The sequence below is a fragment of the Ostrea edulis genome, chromosome 3 (genome assembly GCF_947568905.1).
Source record: "Ostrea edulis chromosome 3, xbOstEdul1.1, whole genome shotgun sequence".
Taxonomy (NCBI): Eukaryota; Metazoa; Mollusca; class Bivalvia; order Ostreida; family Ostreidae; genus Ostrea; species Ostrea edulis.
In genome coordinates this window covers 67,240,207-67,257,720 of record NC_079166.1, presented here as the reverse complement: position 1 = coordinate 67,257,720, position 17,514 = coordinate 67,240,207, and the positions used below count along the sequence as shown (strand labels likewise).

Sequence of the window (17,514 nt, the reverse complement as noted above, 5' to 3'; positions counted from 1 at the left end):
GACTTATCTGTTACATCTTGTGAAGTATCATCTGCATACATATTTGCATGAGAATGTTTCAATAGTCAATAGTCCGGATTTGTCGTATTAGAAGTTAAATGTCACAGAAAATGAGGGAGGTGACAGTTTTCCCAACCTCAACTTCAAATCACCTTCACAAAGGATAGTCCTGGGTGTACAAATTATCCCCTCTTTCCATTATCTAGACATTTTTTCTTCAAATATTTGAACCTGTAACAAAAGTAAAGCTGTAGGTTTGTATGCATCCCCCGTAAAATGATAGGCCATAGGTTGTCACCCGTTTCCATCATTCTGTCTTCCCGTTCTGATTTTGATTCCGTCCATTATCTCTCTACGGATGCACATATTCAACTTAAATTTGATACACCATGAGAATATCCAGTTTGAATTCTATTTAATTCCAGTTTGATTGGATTTAAAACATTTCTGCTCATTTGACTTATAAATCCGCAAACACTTCCTACTTTCGCGGTGGCCGAGAGATTAGAGCGTTTGCCCCGAATGCGGAAGGGCGGTGTTCGAATCATCATTAAAACAGGTAGTTACAGTTCCATCGCCAAACGCTCGGCATCAGGTGTGAATATCACGGGTCCTCGGATATGACCTTAAAAACGGATGACCCGTGTCACTCTAGGTGTGGCATGCTAAATAATCCTCACTGCTTAATGGTCATAAGCGTCGAGCATAGGCCTACATTTGAAAAGTTGAGAATGAAGAAGTTGAAATTCCAGATGTATCAATAAGTTCGGTAAGCTTGCTATATCATGTGGCTATATATAGATATATTATGTATATATATATATATATATATATATATATATATATATATATATATATGTGTGTGTGTGTGTGTGTGTGTGGTGTGTGGTGTGTGTGTGTGTGTGTGTGAATGTATAATCCAAAATATAAGTAAATATCCACAAGTAATAGTACATGTATAATAAAAAAAAGTTAGAATGGCGAAAATAAGTCAACCGGGTCCATTTTCAATCTTCAAGAGCTATGACAATATTGAATAGATGTAGTACACATTAAAGATTTAATTATGACGTCAAAGTGCCGTATTTTATTTCCGCTTTAACAAAATTCACTGTGATGTCATGATACAACGTTATGAAGTATAACCAAGAAAAAACCACAGCTGACTTTTGGTCTGTGCAAAATATAAAATATAAAATATGTACAATATTAATAACAATAATTGTGCAGAGGAGGATTCCTAAATTGTATGGATTGTTGTTTCTTGTATGCTTAGGGTAATATCAGAAGTCAACTGCTATGTAAACAAACTTGTCAGTCATATATAACTTGTTATTAATATTAATAAAAATAATATGAATATTTATGCTTTTTCATTCATTGTTAGAAGAAACAATGAATAGAGGAAACAAGACATTTTAAGTATTTGAAGCATCTTGGAAGATGGTATTTGGGGTTATTAACTCACATACAATTTTTGAAAAGTAATTATCTCTTAAACTAAAGATTTATAGTTCTAATAAAGCAGTGAACAGAATTATCAATGAATAATTCAAACAAATATTATATGGGGGGAAATACGAGAATTATGGGGAGAACAACTTTGGTGAAGCACAGAAGTTACAAGATTTTGCTAGAGTTATCGTTCTTTAAAATATCGCTAATGCGAGAATGGAACATAACTTTCTATATTTACAACCACAATTTGGCATTTTCTTGTCAAATTTGGACATACAAAAACTAAATATGCTTTGATTTATACGTTAGTTGTTATGCGTTCGCCGTCAAATTTGACTTATAAATCGGCAAACACTTCCTACTTTCGCGGTGGCCGAGAGGTTAGAGCGTTCGCCCCGAATACGGAAGGCCGGTGTTCGAATCACGGTCGCGACAGACCTAAGTCGTTAAAATAGGTAGTGACAGTTACATCGCCAAACGCTCGTCATCAGGTGTGAATGCCACGGGTCCGCGGAGATGACTTAAAAACGGATGACCCGTGTCACTCTAGGTATGGCATGCTAAATAATCTTCACTGCTTAATGGCCGTAAGCGCCGAGGATAGGTCTAAATTTGAAGCCCTTCACCGGTTTTGGTGACGTCTCAATATGAGGGAAAATTTTTCGAGCGAGACATTAAGCAAGATACAATACAATCCTACTTTCCGGTAATTATCTATTTTATACGTATACATTGGGATGTACTTCCATCATGATTTTATATTCCTTTTTTTTTCAAGGCAAGCAACAGAGGAAAAGTAGAGAATGAAGAAGTTGAAATTCCAGATGTATCAATAAGTTCGGTAAGCTTGCTATATCATGTGGCTATATATAGATATATTATGTATATATAGATGTATATATATGTGTGAATGTATAATCCAAAATATAAGTAAATATCCACAAGTAATAGTACATGTATAATAAAAAAAAAAGTTAGAATGGCGAAAATAAGTCAACCGGGTCCATTTTCAATCTTCAAGAGTTATGATAAGATTGAATAGATGTAGTACACATTAAATATTTAATTATGACGTCAAAGTGCCGTATTTTATTTCCGCTTTAACAAAATTCACTGTGATGTCATGATACAACGTTATGAAGTATAACCGAGAAAAAATCATAGCTGATTTTGGTCTGTGCAAGATATAAAATATACAATATGTACAATATTAATAACAATAATTGTGCAGAGGAGGATTCCTAAATTGTATGGAATGTTGTTTCTTGTATGCTTAGGGTAATATCAGATGTCAACTGCTATGTAATCAAACTTGTCAGTCATATATAACTTGTTATTAATATTAATAAAAATAATACGAATATTTATACTTTTTCATACATTGTTAGAAGAAACAATGAATTGAGGAAACAAGACATTTTAAGTATTTGAAGCATCTTGGAAGATGGTATTTGGGGTTATTAACTCACATACAATTTTTGAAAAGTAATTATCTCTTAAACTAAAGATTTATAGTTCTAATAAAGCAGTGGACAGAATTATCAAAGAATAATTCAAACAAATATTATATGGGGGAAAATACGAGAATTATGGGGAGAACAACTTTGGTGAAGCACAGAGGCTACAAGATTTTGCTAGAGTTATCGTTCTTTGAAATATCGCTAATGTGAGAATGGAACACAACTTTCTATATTTACAACCACAATTTGGCATTTTCTTGTCAAATTTGGACATACATAAACTAAATATGCTTTGATTTATACGTTAGTTGTTATGCGTTCGCCGTCAAATTTGACTTATAAATCGGCAAACACTTCCTACTTTCGCGGTGGCCGAGAGGTTAGAGCGTTCGCCCCGAATACGGAAGGCCGGTGTTCGAATCACGGTCGCGACAGACCTAAGTCGTTAAAATAGGTAGTGACAGTTACATCGCCAAACGCTCGTCATCAGGTGTGAATGCCACGGGTCCGCGGAGATGACTTAAAAACGGATGACCCGTGTCACTCTAGGTATGGCATGCTAAATAATCTTCACTGCTTAATGGCCGTAAGCGCCGAGGATAGGTCTAAATTTGAAGCCCTTCACCGGTTTTGGTGACGTCTCAATATGAGGGAAAATTTTTCGAGCGAGACATTAAGCAAGATACAATACAATCCTACTTTCCGGTAATTATCTATTTTATACGTATACATTGGGATGTACTTCCATCATGATTTTATATTCCTTTTTTTTTCAAGGCAAGCAACAGAGGAAAAGTAGAGAATGAAGTTGAAATTCCAGATGTATCAATAAGTTCGGTAAGCTTGCTATATCATGTGGCTATATATAGATATATTATGTATATATAGATGTATATATATGTGTGAATGTATAATCCAAAATATAAGTAAATATCCACAAGTAATAGTACATGTATAATAAAAAAAAAAGTTAGAATGGCGAAAATAAGTCAACCGGGTCCATTTTCAATCTTCAAGAGTTATGATAAGATTGAATAGATGTAGTACACATTAAATATTTAATTATGACGTCAAAGTGCCGTATTTTATTTCCGCTTTAACAAAATTCACTGTGATGTCATGATACAACGTTATGAAGTATAACCGAGAAAAAATCATAGCTGACTTTTGGTCTGTGCAAGATATAAAATATACAATATGTACAATATTAATAACAATAATTGTGCAGAGGAGGATTCCTAAATTGTATGGAATGTTGTTTCTTGTATGCTTAGGGTAATATCAGATGTCAACTGCTATGTAATCAAACTTGTCAGTCATATATAACTTGTTATTAATATTAATAAAAATAATACGAATATTTATACTTTTTCATACATTGTTAGAAGAAACAATGAATTGAGGAAACAATACATTTTAAGTATTTGAAGCATCTTGGAAGATGGTATTTGGGGTTATTAACTCACATACAATTTTTGAAAAGTAATTATCTCTTAAACTAAAGATTTATGGTTCTAATAAAGCAGTGGACAGAATTATCAAAGAATAATTCAAACAAATATTATATGGGGGAAAATACGAGAATTATGGGGAGAACAACTTTGGTGAAGCACAGAGGCTACAAGATTTTGCTAGAGTTATCGTTCTTTGAAATATCGCTAATGTGAGAATGGAACACAACTTTCTATATTTACAACCACAATTTAGCATTTTCTTGTCAAATTTGGACATACATAAACTAAATATGCTTTGATTTATACGTTAGTTGTTATGCGTTCGCCGCCAAATTTGACTTATAAATCGGCAAACACTTCCTACTTTCGCGGTGGCCGAGAGGTTAGAGCGTTCGCCCCGAATACGGAAGGCCGGTGTTCGAATCACGGTCGCGACAGACCTAAGTCGTTATAAAAATAGGTAGTGACAGTGACATCGCCAAACGCTCGGCATCAGGTGAATGTCACGGGTTCGCAGAGATGACTTAAAAACGGATGACCCGTGTCACTCTAGGTATGGCATGCTAAATAATCTTCACTGCTTAATGGCCGTAAGCGCTGAGGATAGGTCAAAATTTGAAGCCCTTCACCGGTTTTGGTGACGTCTCAATATGAGGGAAAATTTTTCGAGCGAGACATTAAGCAAGATACAATACAATCCTACTTTCCGGTAATTATTTATTTCCTACATATACATTAGGATGTACTTCCATCATGATTTTATATTCCTTATTTTTCAAGGCAAACACCAGAGGAAAAGTTGAGAATGAAGAAGTTGAAATTCCAGATGTATCAACAAGTTCGGTAAGCTTGCTATATCATGTGGCTATATATAGATATATTATGTATATATATATATATATATATATATATATATATATATATATGTGTGTGTGTGTGTGTGTGTGTGTGTGTGTGTGTGTGTGTGTGTGTGTGTGTGTGTGTGCGTGTGTGTGTGTGTGAATGTAGAATCCAAAATATAAGTAAATATCCACAAGTAATAGTACATGTATAACAATAAAAAAGTTAGAATGGCGAAAATAAGTCAACCGGGTCCATTTTCAATCTTCAAGAGTTATGACAATATTGAATAGATGTAGTACACATTAAAGATTTAATTATGACGTGAAAGTGCCGTATTTTATTTACGCTTTAACAAAATTCACTGTGATGTCATGATACTACGTTATGAAGTATAACCAAGAAAAAACCACAGCTGATTTTTGGTCTGTGCAAGATATAAAATATACAATATGTACAATATTAATAACAATAATTGTGCAGAGGAGGGTTCCTAAATTGTATGGAATGTTGTTTCTTGTATGCTTACGGTAATATCAGATGTCAACTGCTATGTAAACAAACTTGTCAGTCATATATAACTTGTTATTAATATTAATAAACATAATACGAATATTTATACTTTTTCATTCATTGTTAGAAGAAACAATGAATTGAGGAAACAAGACATTTTAAGTATTTGAAGCATCTTGGAAGATGGTATTTGGGGTTATTAACTCACATACAATTTTTGAAAAGTAATTATCTCTTAAACTAAAGATTTATAGTTCTAATAAAGCAGTGGACAGAATTATCAAAGAATAATTCAAACAAATATTATATGGGGGAAAATACGAGAATTATGGGGAGAACAACTTTGGTGAAGAACAGGGGTTACAATATTTTGCTAGAGTTATCGTTCTTTGAAATATCGCTAATGAGATAATGAAACACAATTTTTTTTATATATTTACAACCACAATTTGGCATTTTCTATGCAAATTTGAACATATATAAACTATATATGCTTTAATTCATTCGTTGGAAGGAGCATTTCGGTACTTTTATGGGGCATCTCGGTAATTTAAGGGGGCATTTCGGTAAATCACGGACATTTCGGTACTTCGGGGTACTGTGTTTCCAGTAGCAACAATGAAATCCTACCGGCAGCAAATGTAATAAGTCAAGTTGCGTCTTTCATGTTGTAACTGGTAGCAATAGTCCGGATTTTGTTGTATCCGAAGTTAAATGTCACAGAAAATGGCGGTAGTGAAAGTCTTTCCCGCCAGTTCAAATCATCGTCACAAGAATTATTCCCTGTTTCCATTATCTAGACATTTTTCTTGAAATATTTGAGCCTGTAATAAAATTAAATATGTAGGTTTTTATGCGTCCCTCGTGAAATGACAGGGGCATAGGTTTTCACCCGTTTCTGTCATTCTGTCTTCCTGTCCTGATTTTGTTTCCGTCCATTATATCTCTACGGATGCACATATTCAACTGGAATTTGATACACCATGAGGATTTCAAGTTTAAATTCTAATTAATTCCAGATGAATGATAGGGAAGAATGAATAAGTTTTGCCACAGTTCTGCCCATTTGACTTATAAATCGGCAAAGACTTCATACTTTCCGCTCATTATCTTATTCATACATAGACAGTGGGATGTAAATCCACCATGATTTGATATTCCTATTCTTCACGCCAAGCTTTAACAAAGATAATTGTGACGTCATGATACAACGTTATGAAGTATCATAGAAAATAAATCACAGCCAACTTTTGGTATGTGCAAGATGCAAGGTGAAGATAACGAACAGTTATCAATCTCATAATTCCTACAAGCAATACAAAATATATAGTTGGGCAAAATATACAATATATACAATATTAATGACAAGTTATACATGACTGACAAGTTTGTTTACATAGCAATTGACCTCTAACTATGTGTTAACTATCGAATAAAACAGTTTTATAATGTGTGAAAATGATGAATTATTATTTATCATTATAATATAATAATTATTGACACCATAAGATAATAATATAATGAAATGATAATATATTATAATCATTATCGTTATTTTTATTATAATTATTTAATATTAATTAATGAAGTTTTTCAATGTTTTAAACACACAAAGCCCTAACATGAATTTCACTATGGAATTCGAAAAAATGTGTTATCATTTCTCGATGTCAGACGTGCTTTACAGATTGATAGATACCAAACAAATTCATAGATATCAAACCCTAAACCCTATCACAGTGTCTTACTATACATTTCAACGCACAATCCAAAAACTTCGGAGGTTTTTTTTTTTAGGTTATTAAGGTAGAGACCGATAGCAACCACGTGATCAGTAAAAATCGTGTATTTTCACGTGAAATTATTTTTCGGAATTCCGTACATCGCCATAGAGTAGTTGAAAAACAAAAAGGGGTTCCGAAAGTACAAGTTGTTGGTGTGACTGAATCGATGATTGAGAGGGTCGTCTCGACGAAAGATATAGAAATTTGGCCATAGTTTAGATTAGGAATACGTCAATGTAATAATAGTGGACTAAATGTTTCGTCCGTGCAGAATGGCACTTTTTACCTCACGAAATTCACCGCCATGCATAGCTACGCTACGTAAACAAAGTTGTTGATGTAGCGTGATCGTGATGTCCGAGTGCTGCGAGTTTCAATACTGTTTATGTAGTCATTGAGAGTTTAAACAAAGTTTCTTCTGAGAAGAGGAATTCGATGGATGCATTCAACGTGGACAACGAAATCATAATTTCGTTTGGTAAGTGAAAAAAATGGCAAATTGAATTTGTATTCAACCCACTTTTCCTCTGCTATTTCACAACGCGATTTTATAATAACATCTATAAACGCACAATTTGGAGCTGTTTCATTTTTTGTGCATTTATGTATTCCATATGTGCCCAAAATATAACTCCTGCATGTGCATGTAATTGTAAATGGATGTCATGCATATGCCAGATTTGAAAAAAAAAATAGGGCTCTCACAAGTTTGAGGGGGGGGGAGTGTTGCACTAAAATTCTATTTGGTATAAATGATAGTACTTATAGTATCTTGAAATTTCATTGACTTAAGAGATATTTCAAATCTGGGGTTTGATGTTTCATGCAAGCATGTAGGTCTACAAAACTTTATTTAAAATATTTGTAAAATCACAAGCCCCCCTCATAGGCAAATAAATGTATTGTATGAAAATAAGATATGTATGTCCTTCTCTTGACCCACACTCCGTAAAGGAGACAGGTCTGATAAATCTAGAGTTGACTTGTTTTGATATTATTAGAATGAACTGGCAGTTTATGAAAACATATCTGTCATCTCATATTGTAATATGATAATTATGATGTTTATTCACCTCATTAAGGACCCGGGGGTGGGAGGGTATGTACAGTTTAAATAGAAGGTAACTATAACAATATGAAATAAATAACAATCATGCAGATGTACTACTACTGCAAGAGTTCACATTGCTGCACTGTACACATTTAACATACATGTAGTGTTACATATATGTAATACTGATTTCAGACAAGATTTTAAAAATTAACATAATAAAATACATGTTATGTGTGTAATTTTCAATATATCAGCATTTTAAAGTTCACTAAACATGCATTGAGACACACAATTTTAAAATTGACATTGTCTGACACAGTATAATTAATGATTAATACTGACTGTGCAAATATTAATTATGATGATTTTTTTTCTAAGCATCATCCTAAGGACCAGTGCAAGTTGAAATGGGCTTCCAGCCAACAACTTCAACAGCAATTTGCCATGAAAATCAGCAAGAAAGGTACAATATTTTCTATCTTAGTAAGATATAATTTTTCATTTTAACACCAGACATTTATAAAGACAATTCTTAGTATATTAGATATTCATCTTTTTTTCAATATTTGAATATACAGAATATATTTTTTATAACAGGTACTTCATTTACATTGATGATGTCATATCCCCTGGACCCCACAACTTTACAGGTTACAGAGAAAATTCAAGAACTTCTGCAAAATGTGGGACTTGGATAGAATCAATAATGTATTTGTGAGCCCAGAGCAATGGATATATTGTGCAACATACTAAAGTGTGAATTTAATGGAAAACAAGTAGATGTACTCATGTATTACATGTCTTTTTTAAAGACAATAATATTGTATAAATATAGAGGAAGTGTCATTGTTGATTATTCTAAGTTTTTGATATATCAAAATCAGTAAACATTTCTAAATGAAAGTAAAATACCAATTTTATAACTTTAATCAATGTGTTTGAATTTCTCATTTTCTAACCCTACCCCACCCCCGTTACACACACTCGGTACATATATACTGTGAATGCAATATGCATGCATTCTAAGTTATCCAAGCGAGTTTTTGTTTCAGTGTGAGACTACAAGTAGGACTCGTAAACTTATGAAAAGACATATATATTTGTGAGAGCAAAATAGCTGATATGAGCCTTGATATCAATGGGTCGAGTCGCGGTGGTGGCGTTCGCCCCGCATGCGGAAGACCAGGGTTCGAATCCCGGCCGCGACAGACCTGAGTTGTTGAAACAGGTAGTGACAGTTCCATTGCCAAAACGCTCAGCATCAGGTGTGAATGTCACTGGTCCTCGGAGATGACCTTCAAAACGGATGTCCAGTGTCACAGTAGATGTGGCACGATAAAGAACCCTCACTGCTCAATGGCCGTAAGTGCCGAGCAAAGGCCTAAATTTAAAGCCGTTCACCGGTCTTGGTAACGTCTCCATATGAGTAAAAAATTCTCGAGAGACGTTAAACAAGATACAATCAATCAATCCATGGGTCGATTGGGTGGAAATCTTCCCATTGATATTAAATATAAAGTTGTTATTTAAACATATTTGGTGCACTATGCTGTATAATCATATCAATTTCTTATAATAGGTAATCGTGTCTGCTTATTATAAAAAAAAATGTATGAAAAATAACTAAATATTAATGCAATCATTGTGAGTGCAAAAAGGTCAATCGCAAGAGCACATACATAAATGCATTGGCGGATATAAGGGGGGGAGGGGAGGGGGGGACCGGCGCGAGCACCCTTAAAATTTTCAAGTTTAAAGTAAATCGTGGTCTCTTGTTTAGAGAAATATATACGATAAAAGAAGCCATAATTTCCTCCACTCTCAGAGAAATAAATGTCTAACAAAATCTTTTGATTTATTGAATTACTTTTAGTGGGAGAACTGCTACTTTTTCCAAAAACCCTTAAAATTTGCGTTATTTTATTAATTTCACCTAATTAGAAATGACAGAAAATAATAAAAATGACTACATAGGTGACATATTTTAAGCCCTAAAAAATCTGTAAAATCCAGGAGTTTCTGGGGAATCGCCCCCCCCCCCCCTTTCAAGGCGGCCCCCAGACCCATGCCTCATACAGTTGCACCCCCTCCCAACTTCAATTCCTGATCCGCCCCTGAAATAGCTTAAAGAAACCTTCTTATTGTCATGTTCAATTTTCAAAGAGGTAATTTGGGAATGCTTAAACATTCTAAGTTATAAAAAGGTCAGTAGTTTATCTCTGCTGGCTGAATCTTTCTTCTCAATGCACCGAGTGCAATTCATGACGTTTATGTTCCTGCTCATTCTTTCTCCTCCATACCATGCAGTATATTAAAGGGGTTGGGATGTAATGGAGACATTTGTTTTAACAAATATAAATTATATTTCAATTTTTATGGGGATTTTTATTTGGGAAAACTCTTGATATTAATCATCAAATATGATGACGTATGATAAATCTATATTCTGAGTGTAAGTGCACAAAGGTCAACAACGAGAACTACAACAAAATATAAGCTAAAATTTGAAATACACACTTTCTGTATTATATTTATTAATTTAAAAAAGGTATTACAAAGAATCTTCGAATTTCAGCAAGCTGTTTTTGATGGATTGTTTACATCTTTTAATAACCCTTTTTTTTACGAAAATGTGTAGTTTGTTAAAAGGGGGTGGGGTTAGGAATTTTTTGCTAGTTCCATATTGAATCCCATTATGGTGTATAATTTTTTTCATATATTTTACTTACTAATAGACTGACCACTTAATGAAATAAAATAAGAAATTTGACGGGTAATTTTTTTGCAGCTTAAGCAAAGGTATGACCCTGTGTGCAAATATTGTGCACTGTTTTAAGGTAATTGGCCAATGTAGCTCTGTTGAAGTAATGTTGTTGCATGTTAATACTGATTGCTGAACTTGAAATTGATGTGTAATATACAATTATGTGAAAGGTTGTTTGAAACCATATATGACAAGTTATGATCTTTTTTACAATAAAAATGTTATAGCTCTATTTGTATATTGCTCTCTACTTATTTTTCTTCACTTTTTACGCTTTACAAGGACTAAAGAAGGTGTTGTTAAAATCGCCATATTTCTCAAAAACAAGGTCGATTACCTACATTGATTTTTTATTATGTTTTATATCGAAGCTTCATCATAAACATATATCAAAATTTAAAAAATTCAATGGTTAATTTTTTTTAGCATCAACCTATCACTCTCTACCTTAAGAACAACCTCCCTATCTTGGAAAAAGACCCAGACGGGAAAAACATATTGGAATCATCAAACATTATCAAAAGTAAACGGCAAAGCCCTTCTCTAAAATGAATTCTAGCAAGAGCATATTTTCCGGAAGCAACAATAAAATCCTTAGCGTCAGCAAATGAAATAAGTCAAATTGCGCCTTCTCTGTTGTAAAGGATAGCAATAGTCCTGACTTTGCTGTATCCGAAGTTAAATGTCACAGACAATGAGGGAGAGGAATTTCGTCCCCACCACAACTTCATATCACCGTCACAAAGGATATTACTGAGTATACAAATTATCCCCTGTTTCCATTACCTAGACATTTTTCTTGTAATATATCTCAACCTGTAACAAAAGTAAATATGTCGGTTTTTAAGCGTCCGCCGTAAAATGACAGGGACATAGGTTGTCATTTTGACTTCCCGTTCTAATTTTCTTTCCGTCCATTACCTCTATACGGATGCACATTTTCAACTTAAATTGGATACACAATGAAAATATAAAGTTTAAATCCGATTCAATTTCAGTTGCAAGAAAAGGAAAAATGAATACGTTTTGACAGAGTTCTGCCCATTTGACTTATAAATCGGCAAACACTTCCTACTTTCCGCTCATTATATCATTCATACATAGACATTGGGATGTAGATCCATCATGATTTTATATTCCTTTTCTTCAAGTCAAGCAACAGGGGAGAAGTCAATAATGAAGAAATGGAAATTCCGGATGCATCAAGAATATTTGATACAAGAAGTTCGGTAAGCTTGCTCTATTATGTGCATCTCTCTCTCTCTCTCTCTCTATCTCTCTCTCTCTCTCTCTCTCTCTCTCTCTCTCTCTCTCTCTCTCTCTCTCTCTCTCTCTCTCGATAGATAGATAGATAGATAGATAGATAGATAGATATAGATATATAAGGAAAAAAAGCATCTCCTAAATGTCAACTCTAAACCCTATCACAATGTCTTACAATACATTTCAGCGTACCTTTTTAAAGAATCCGGAGGTTTTTCAGGCTATTAAGAACAATCTTCCTATCTTGGAAAAAGACCCAGACAAACGAAAAATATTGAAATCATCAAACATTATCAAAAGTAAACGACAAAGCCGTTCTCTAAAATCAATTCTAACCACAGCATGTTTTCCAGTAGCAACAATGAAATCCCTACCGTCAGCAAATTAAATAAATCAAATTGCGCTTTCTCTGTTGTAAAGGGTAGCAATAGTCCTAACTTTGTTGTATCCGAAGTTAAATTCACAGACAATGAGGGAGGGGCATTTCTTCCCAACCACAACTTCATATCACCGTCACAAAGGATATTCCTGAGTGTACAAATTTCCCCTTGTTTCTATTACCTAGACATTTTTTCTTTAAATATTTGAACCTGTAACAAAAGTACATCTGTAGGTGTTGATACCTCCGTCATGAAAATGACAGGGACATAGGTTGTCATTCTTTCTTCCCGTTCTAATTTTGTTTCCGTCCACTATATCTCTACGGATCCACATATTGAACTTAAATTTGATACACCGTGAGAATATCAAGTTTAATTTCTATTTAATCTCAGTTGAATGAAAGTTAAAAAATGAATGAGTTTTGACACGGTTCTTCCCAGCTGACTTTTAAATCGGCAAAGACTTCATACCTTCCGCTCATTTTCTCATTCATACATAGACATTGGGATGTAAATCCATCATGATTGTATATATCTTTTCTTTTTCTTCAAGACAAGCAACAAAGAAAATTTGAGAATGAAGATATTGAAATTCCAGATGTATCAATACCTTTGGTAAGCTTGATATACCATGTATCGACACCTGGTATATCAAGCTTACCAAGGGTATTGATACATCTGGAATTTCTATCTATCTATCTATGTATATGTATATATATATATATATATATATATATATATATATGTATGTATGTATGTATGTATGTATGTATGTGTGTGTGTGTGTGTGTGTGTGTGTGTGTGTGTGTGTGTGTGTATAAATCGGAACATAATGAAAACAAGATTGATATGGTGCGGTACCCACACGCCGCAAAAATGTGGAAGCACAGAACACCCAAATTCCTGTAAAATTTGTAGAATCAAGATACAAAGCAATGTCATGAGCTGCATATTCCGACTAACAATCTTGCAAAATTTGAACAAAATCGATACAGCGGTTTCTGAGAAGTTGCGTCCACAAAACTGTTCTGAGATTGGGGTATATACAAAATCAACAAACTCCCATAACTCGTTTGAATTTTGTCGAATGAACATGGTGGTGCAATATTATTAACTACTTGTAGCGACTAACAATCCTAAGAATTTAAACCAAATCCGTTGAGTGGTTTTGGAGGGATTGCGTCCACAATTTGTTCCAAAGGCGTGGCATGTACAACTTCAACAAAATTCCATTATTCCTTTAAATTTTGTCGAATCAAAATAGCGGCACAATATCATTAACTACAAATAGTGACTAACAATCCTACAAAATTCAAACAAAATCCGTTCAGCGGTTTCGGACGAGGTGCGTCCACAAAGGCAAGTGGGGCAAACGCACGGAAAACAGTATTTCTATATCCCCTTCCAGGGTGCAAGGGATGGACAAAAAATTGAAAATTGATTTCAAAAGCACATGTACATGCAGTACTAAGCTTTGTTTTCCACTGATATTGTAGTTGTTCAATCACATTGGGACCCCTGAACAGGGCGGGGTACAGTTTTTCTTTCACGTTGAAAAGGGTTTTCTGGAGAGCTATTTCATGTTTGGGCCTCCTGTTTGTGTTCATACTATAAAACTACCGCAAGTATATCTGTGTCCATCTTATGCATCAAAGGAGATATTATTTGGTTACGCACAATTTGAGATCATAGACAATTGCTTATTCAACAAAAATGGAAAGCGGATATACTCGTATCTACTGATCAGTTATCAAAAACATTTTTAAACACCAATCTGATTCTACGCAAAAGTAATCTGAAATTTAGAAAAATTATGCTGGAGTTCCTCAACAACAATATCGTTGTAGTCTTTGGTGATCAAGTCTTCCAACAGTCTGTTGGAATTCCCATGAGCACTGACCTGTTTTCTATTAAAACACCTACCACGTGAGAGGAAATGATATCTTTCTTTGGCCTTGAATTCGACATTCTGATATATCGACAACACATTATATATTTACAATAATAATTTTCATTCATATTTCGATTCGATATATCCCCGTGAACTCAAAACAAAAGAGATCGCAAAGTCGTCCACTTCTGCTTCAAACTTAGATTTTTATTGAAAGTAGATATTAACTGTAAACTAACAACAAAATTTTATGACAAACGGGATAATATTAGCTTCTCCATCTTCAATTTTCCATATCCATGTATCAGCATTCCATTACCACCTACATAGGGTGTTCATATCTCTCTCAACTGATTTGATACGCAAAAGCTTGTTCTGCAAGTGATCAGTCTTTATAAGGATACTGAGAAACAAATCGATGGTGCAGGGGTTTCATCAGTCTCGTTTAAAGTAAGCATTTAACTTTATTGTCATTATAACGGTCCACTTTGTCAATACAGCCTACTTTTAAGTAAAATGCTGTCTGACTTGTTTCATACTGATTGTTAGGCCGTTATTGGCTTACTGATATTGACTGCAGATACCCGTTTACCTGATCAAGATATAGGCCTCATGCGGGTATGACCGATCGACGTGGGATGCTTACTCCTCCTAAGCACCTGGTCCCACCTCTGGTGTGTCCAGGGGTCCGTTTTGCCCAACTCATTCATTCCATTACCACCTGCATAGGGTGTTTATATTTCTCTCAACTGATTTGATACGCAAAAGCTTGTTCTGCAAGTGATCAGTCTTTATATCGAGGCAGGATACTGAGAAACAAGTCGATGATCAAAATATAGGGCTCATGCGGGTATGACCGATCGACTGGGGATGCTTACTCCTCCTAAGCACCTGGTCCCACCTCTTGTGTGTCCAGGGGTCCGTTTTGCCCAAGTCTCTATTTTATATTGCTTATAGAGTTTATGAGATTCATCACTGTTTGTTGTCTTCGCCTTTCAGATAGACACTTAGAGGAGTAATACGGAAATATATGGGATCCTATCGGTGAGGCGTAAGCTGAGCCAAATATATTTTTTTTTACAAGGAATTTATATATTTCATTATTGGCCACTCAAGTGTCTACATAAAGAATTTATTCTGGCGATGATTTTATGTAATCATTTAACTGACATTTTTTTCATTCTTGATGTTTTTCGAATGTACATATACAATAATAATAAATGACTGCAATACATGTATTCTTGAGATATTTTTATCAACCCTAAAACAATGGAAAGGTGACTGCAACATTTAAACCATCAACAACATGATAAAACAAAGTTTTTCAACGACTGTAAATTCAACGATGAATTCATTTGTTTTCATATAACTATGACGTCATAATATGTCCTGACTCCAGTGAAAGGGTATAAGTATTCTCGTAACGTCATAGTAAGCATATTTGATCTGTAAACCACGTGGAAGGGACATATTGACACATGATGTTAGTAAGAGGCATGCTATCGTATTATGTAATATTGATTGAAGCCAATGAAATTCCAAGATTTTTCTCAGAGGCAGGATAACAAAGATTACGCCGTGCTTATATATGCTCTGTAAATACCCCTCCTCCAACTTGGATATGTATATATAAATACACTTGAAAAATGTCCTCTCCACAACACATACGCACACATAATGCACACAACCAGCTAATTATTTATTCCTGAAAGTATTTACTTTGTAACAAATTAAAGATTTTTCTTTATGAAAGTGTATTATGGGTCATGAAGGTTATCCGTTCACAAAAAAAATTTTTTTGGTAAAAAGAAATAACATGTAACTTAATATCCCCGACTTAAAATGCCCTGATAGGACCATTTGCAAAATCATGACGGCGCGGTCAAAACACAACGTCACGCCAACAAGCAACGCACTGTTACGCTAACACTTTGCACAACTTGATTTCGCACCGACAAACAACGCGACGTCACACAATGCAAATGGCCCTATCTGGACACCATCAAGATCAGGTAAAAATGAACAAAGATTCATATAGGAATTCAATTATCTTCTTAACACAGTAGGGGAGTAAGTTAAGTTTTTTTTTCAATTTCTTAAGATTAATATTGTTCTTAACAGACCTGATATTGTTCTTAACAGTAATCATGTTTAATATATGATTTTATATTCCTTTTCTTGAAGATACCCAAGCGTATAAAACCTCCGATAAGTTTGCTACAATATGTCTATATATATATATATATATATATATATATATATATATATATATATATATATATATATATATATGTGTGTGTGTGTGTGTGTGTGTGTGTGTGTGTGTGTGTGTGTGTGTGTGTACTGACACGAATAACTAGGTTTCTGTACGTCAGTTTGTTCAATTAGTAAAAAGCTGTTACAAAAATAAATACATAATTACATAAAGAAATTCAGAATAACTTACAATAAAGGTATGCACTCACGATTGGCAAATAAGGAGTATTTTAAGAATATAAAAATTTGTATAAACAATTAAGAGGGTGTCCACTATGATATCAAGCAGAGGTCGGCACATGCTATCTTTCAGATTTTCATGAAACTGTATGCACAGGTTCCTACTGACCCCAATATGAAATTTGCCAAATAAAAAGTTTCTATCATGTTTAGTTTG

The 17,514-nt window shown here is 34.1% G+C and overlaps 1 protein-coding gene across 5 annotated transcripts in view; it reads left to right on the top strand.

Annotated features, from left to right (window-relative positions):
* Window positions 1-16,004, top strand: part of LOC125676291 (uncharacterized) — a 39,907-nt gene extending 23,903 nt beyond the window's left edge. For 2 of the 5 annotated variants that reach the window (XM_056158628.1, XM_056158626.1), the window contains 5 exons: window positions 2,237-2,299; window positions 3,696-3,755; window positions 5,153-5,215; window positions 8,942-9,026; window positions 9,161-10,103. In XM_056158628.1, coding sequence (XP_056014603.1) covers window positions 2,237-2,299; window positions 3,696-3,755; window positions 5,153-5,215; window positions 8,942-9,026; window positions 9,161-9,261 — 372 coding nt within the window. In that variant the 3' untranslated portion in view covers window positions 9,262-10,103. Of the gene's footprint in view, window positions 1-2,236; window positions 2,300-3,695; window positions 3,756-5,152; window positions 5,216-8,941; window positions 9,027-9,160; window positions 10,104-12,478; window positions 12,557-15,860 lie in introns of those variants that run through there. The other 3 variants (XM_056158629.1, XM_056158630.1, XM_056158627.1) reach the window with 3 other exon arrangements.
* Window positions 16,005-17,514: the final 1,510 nt, after the last annotated feature.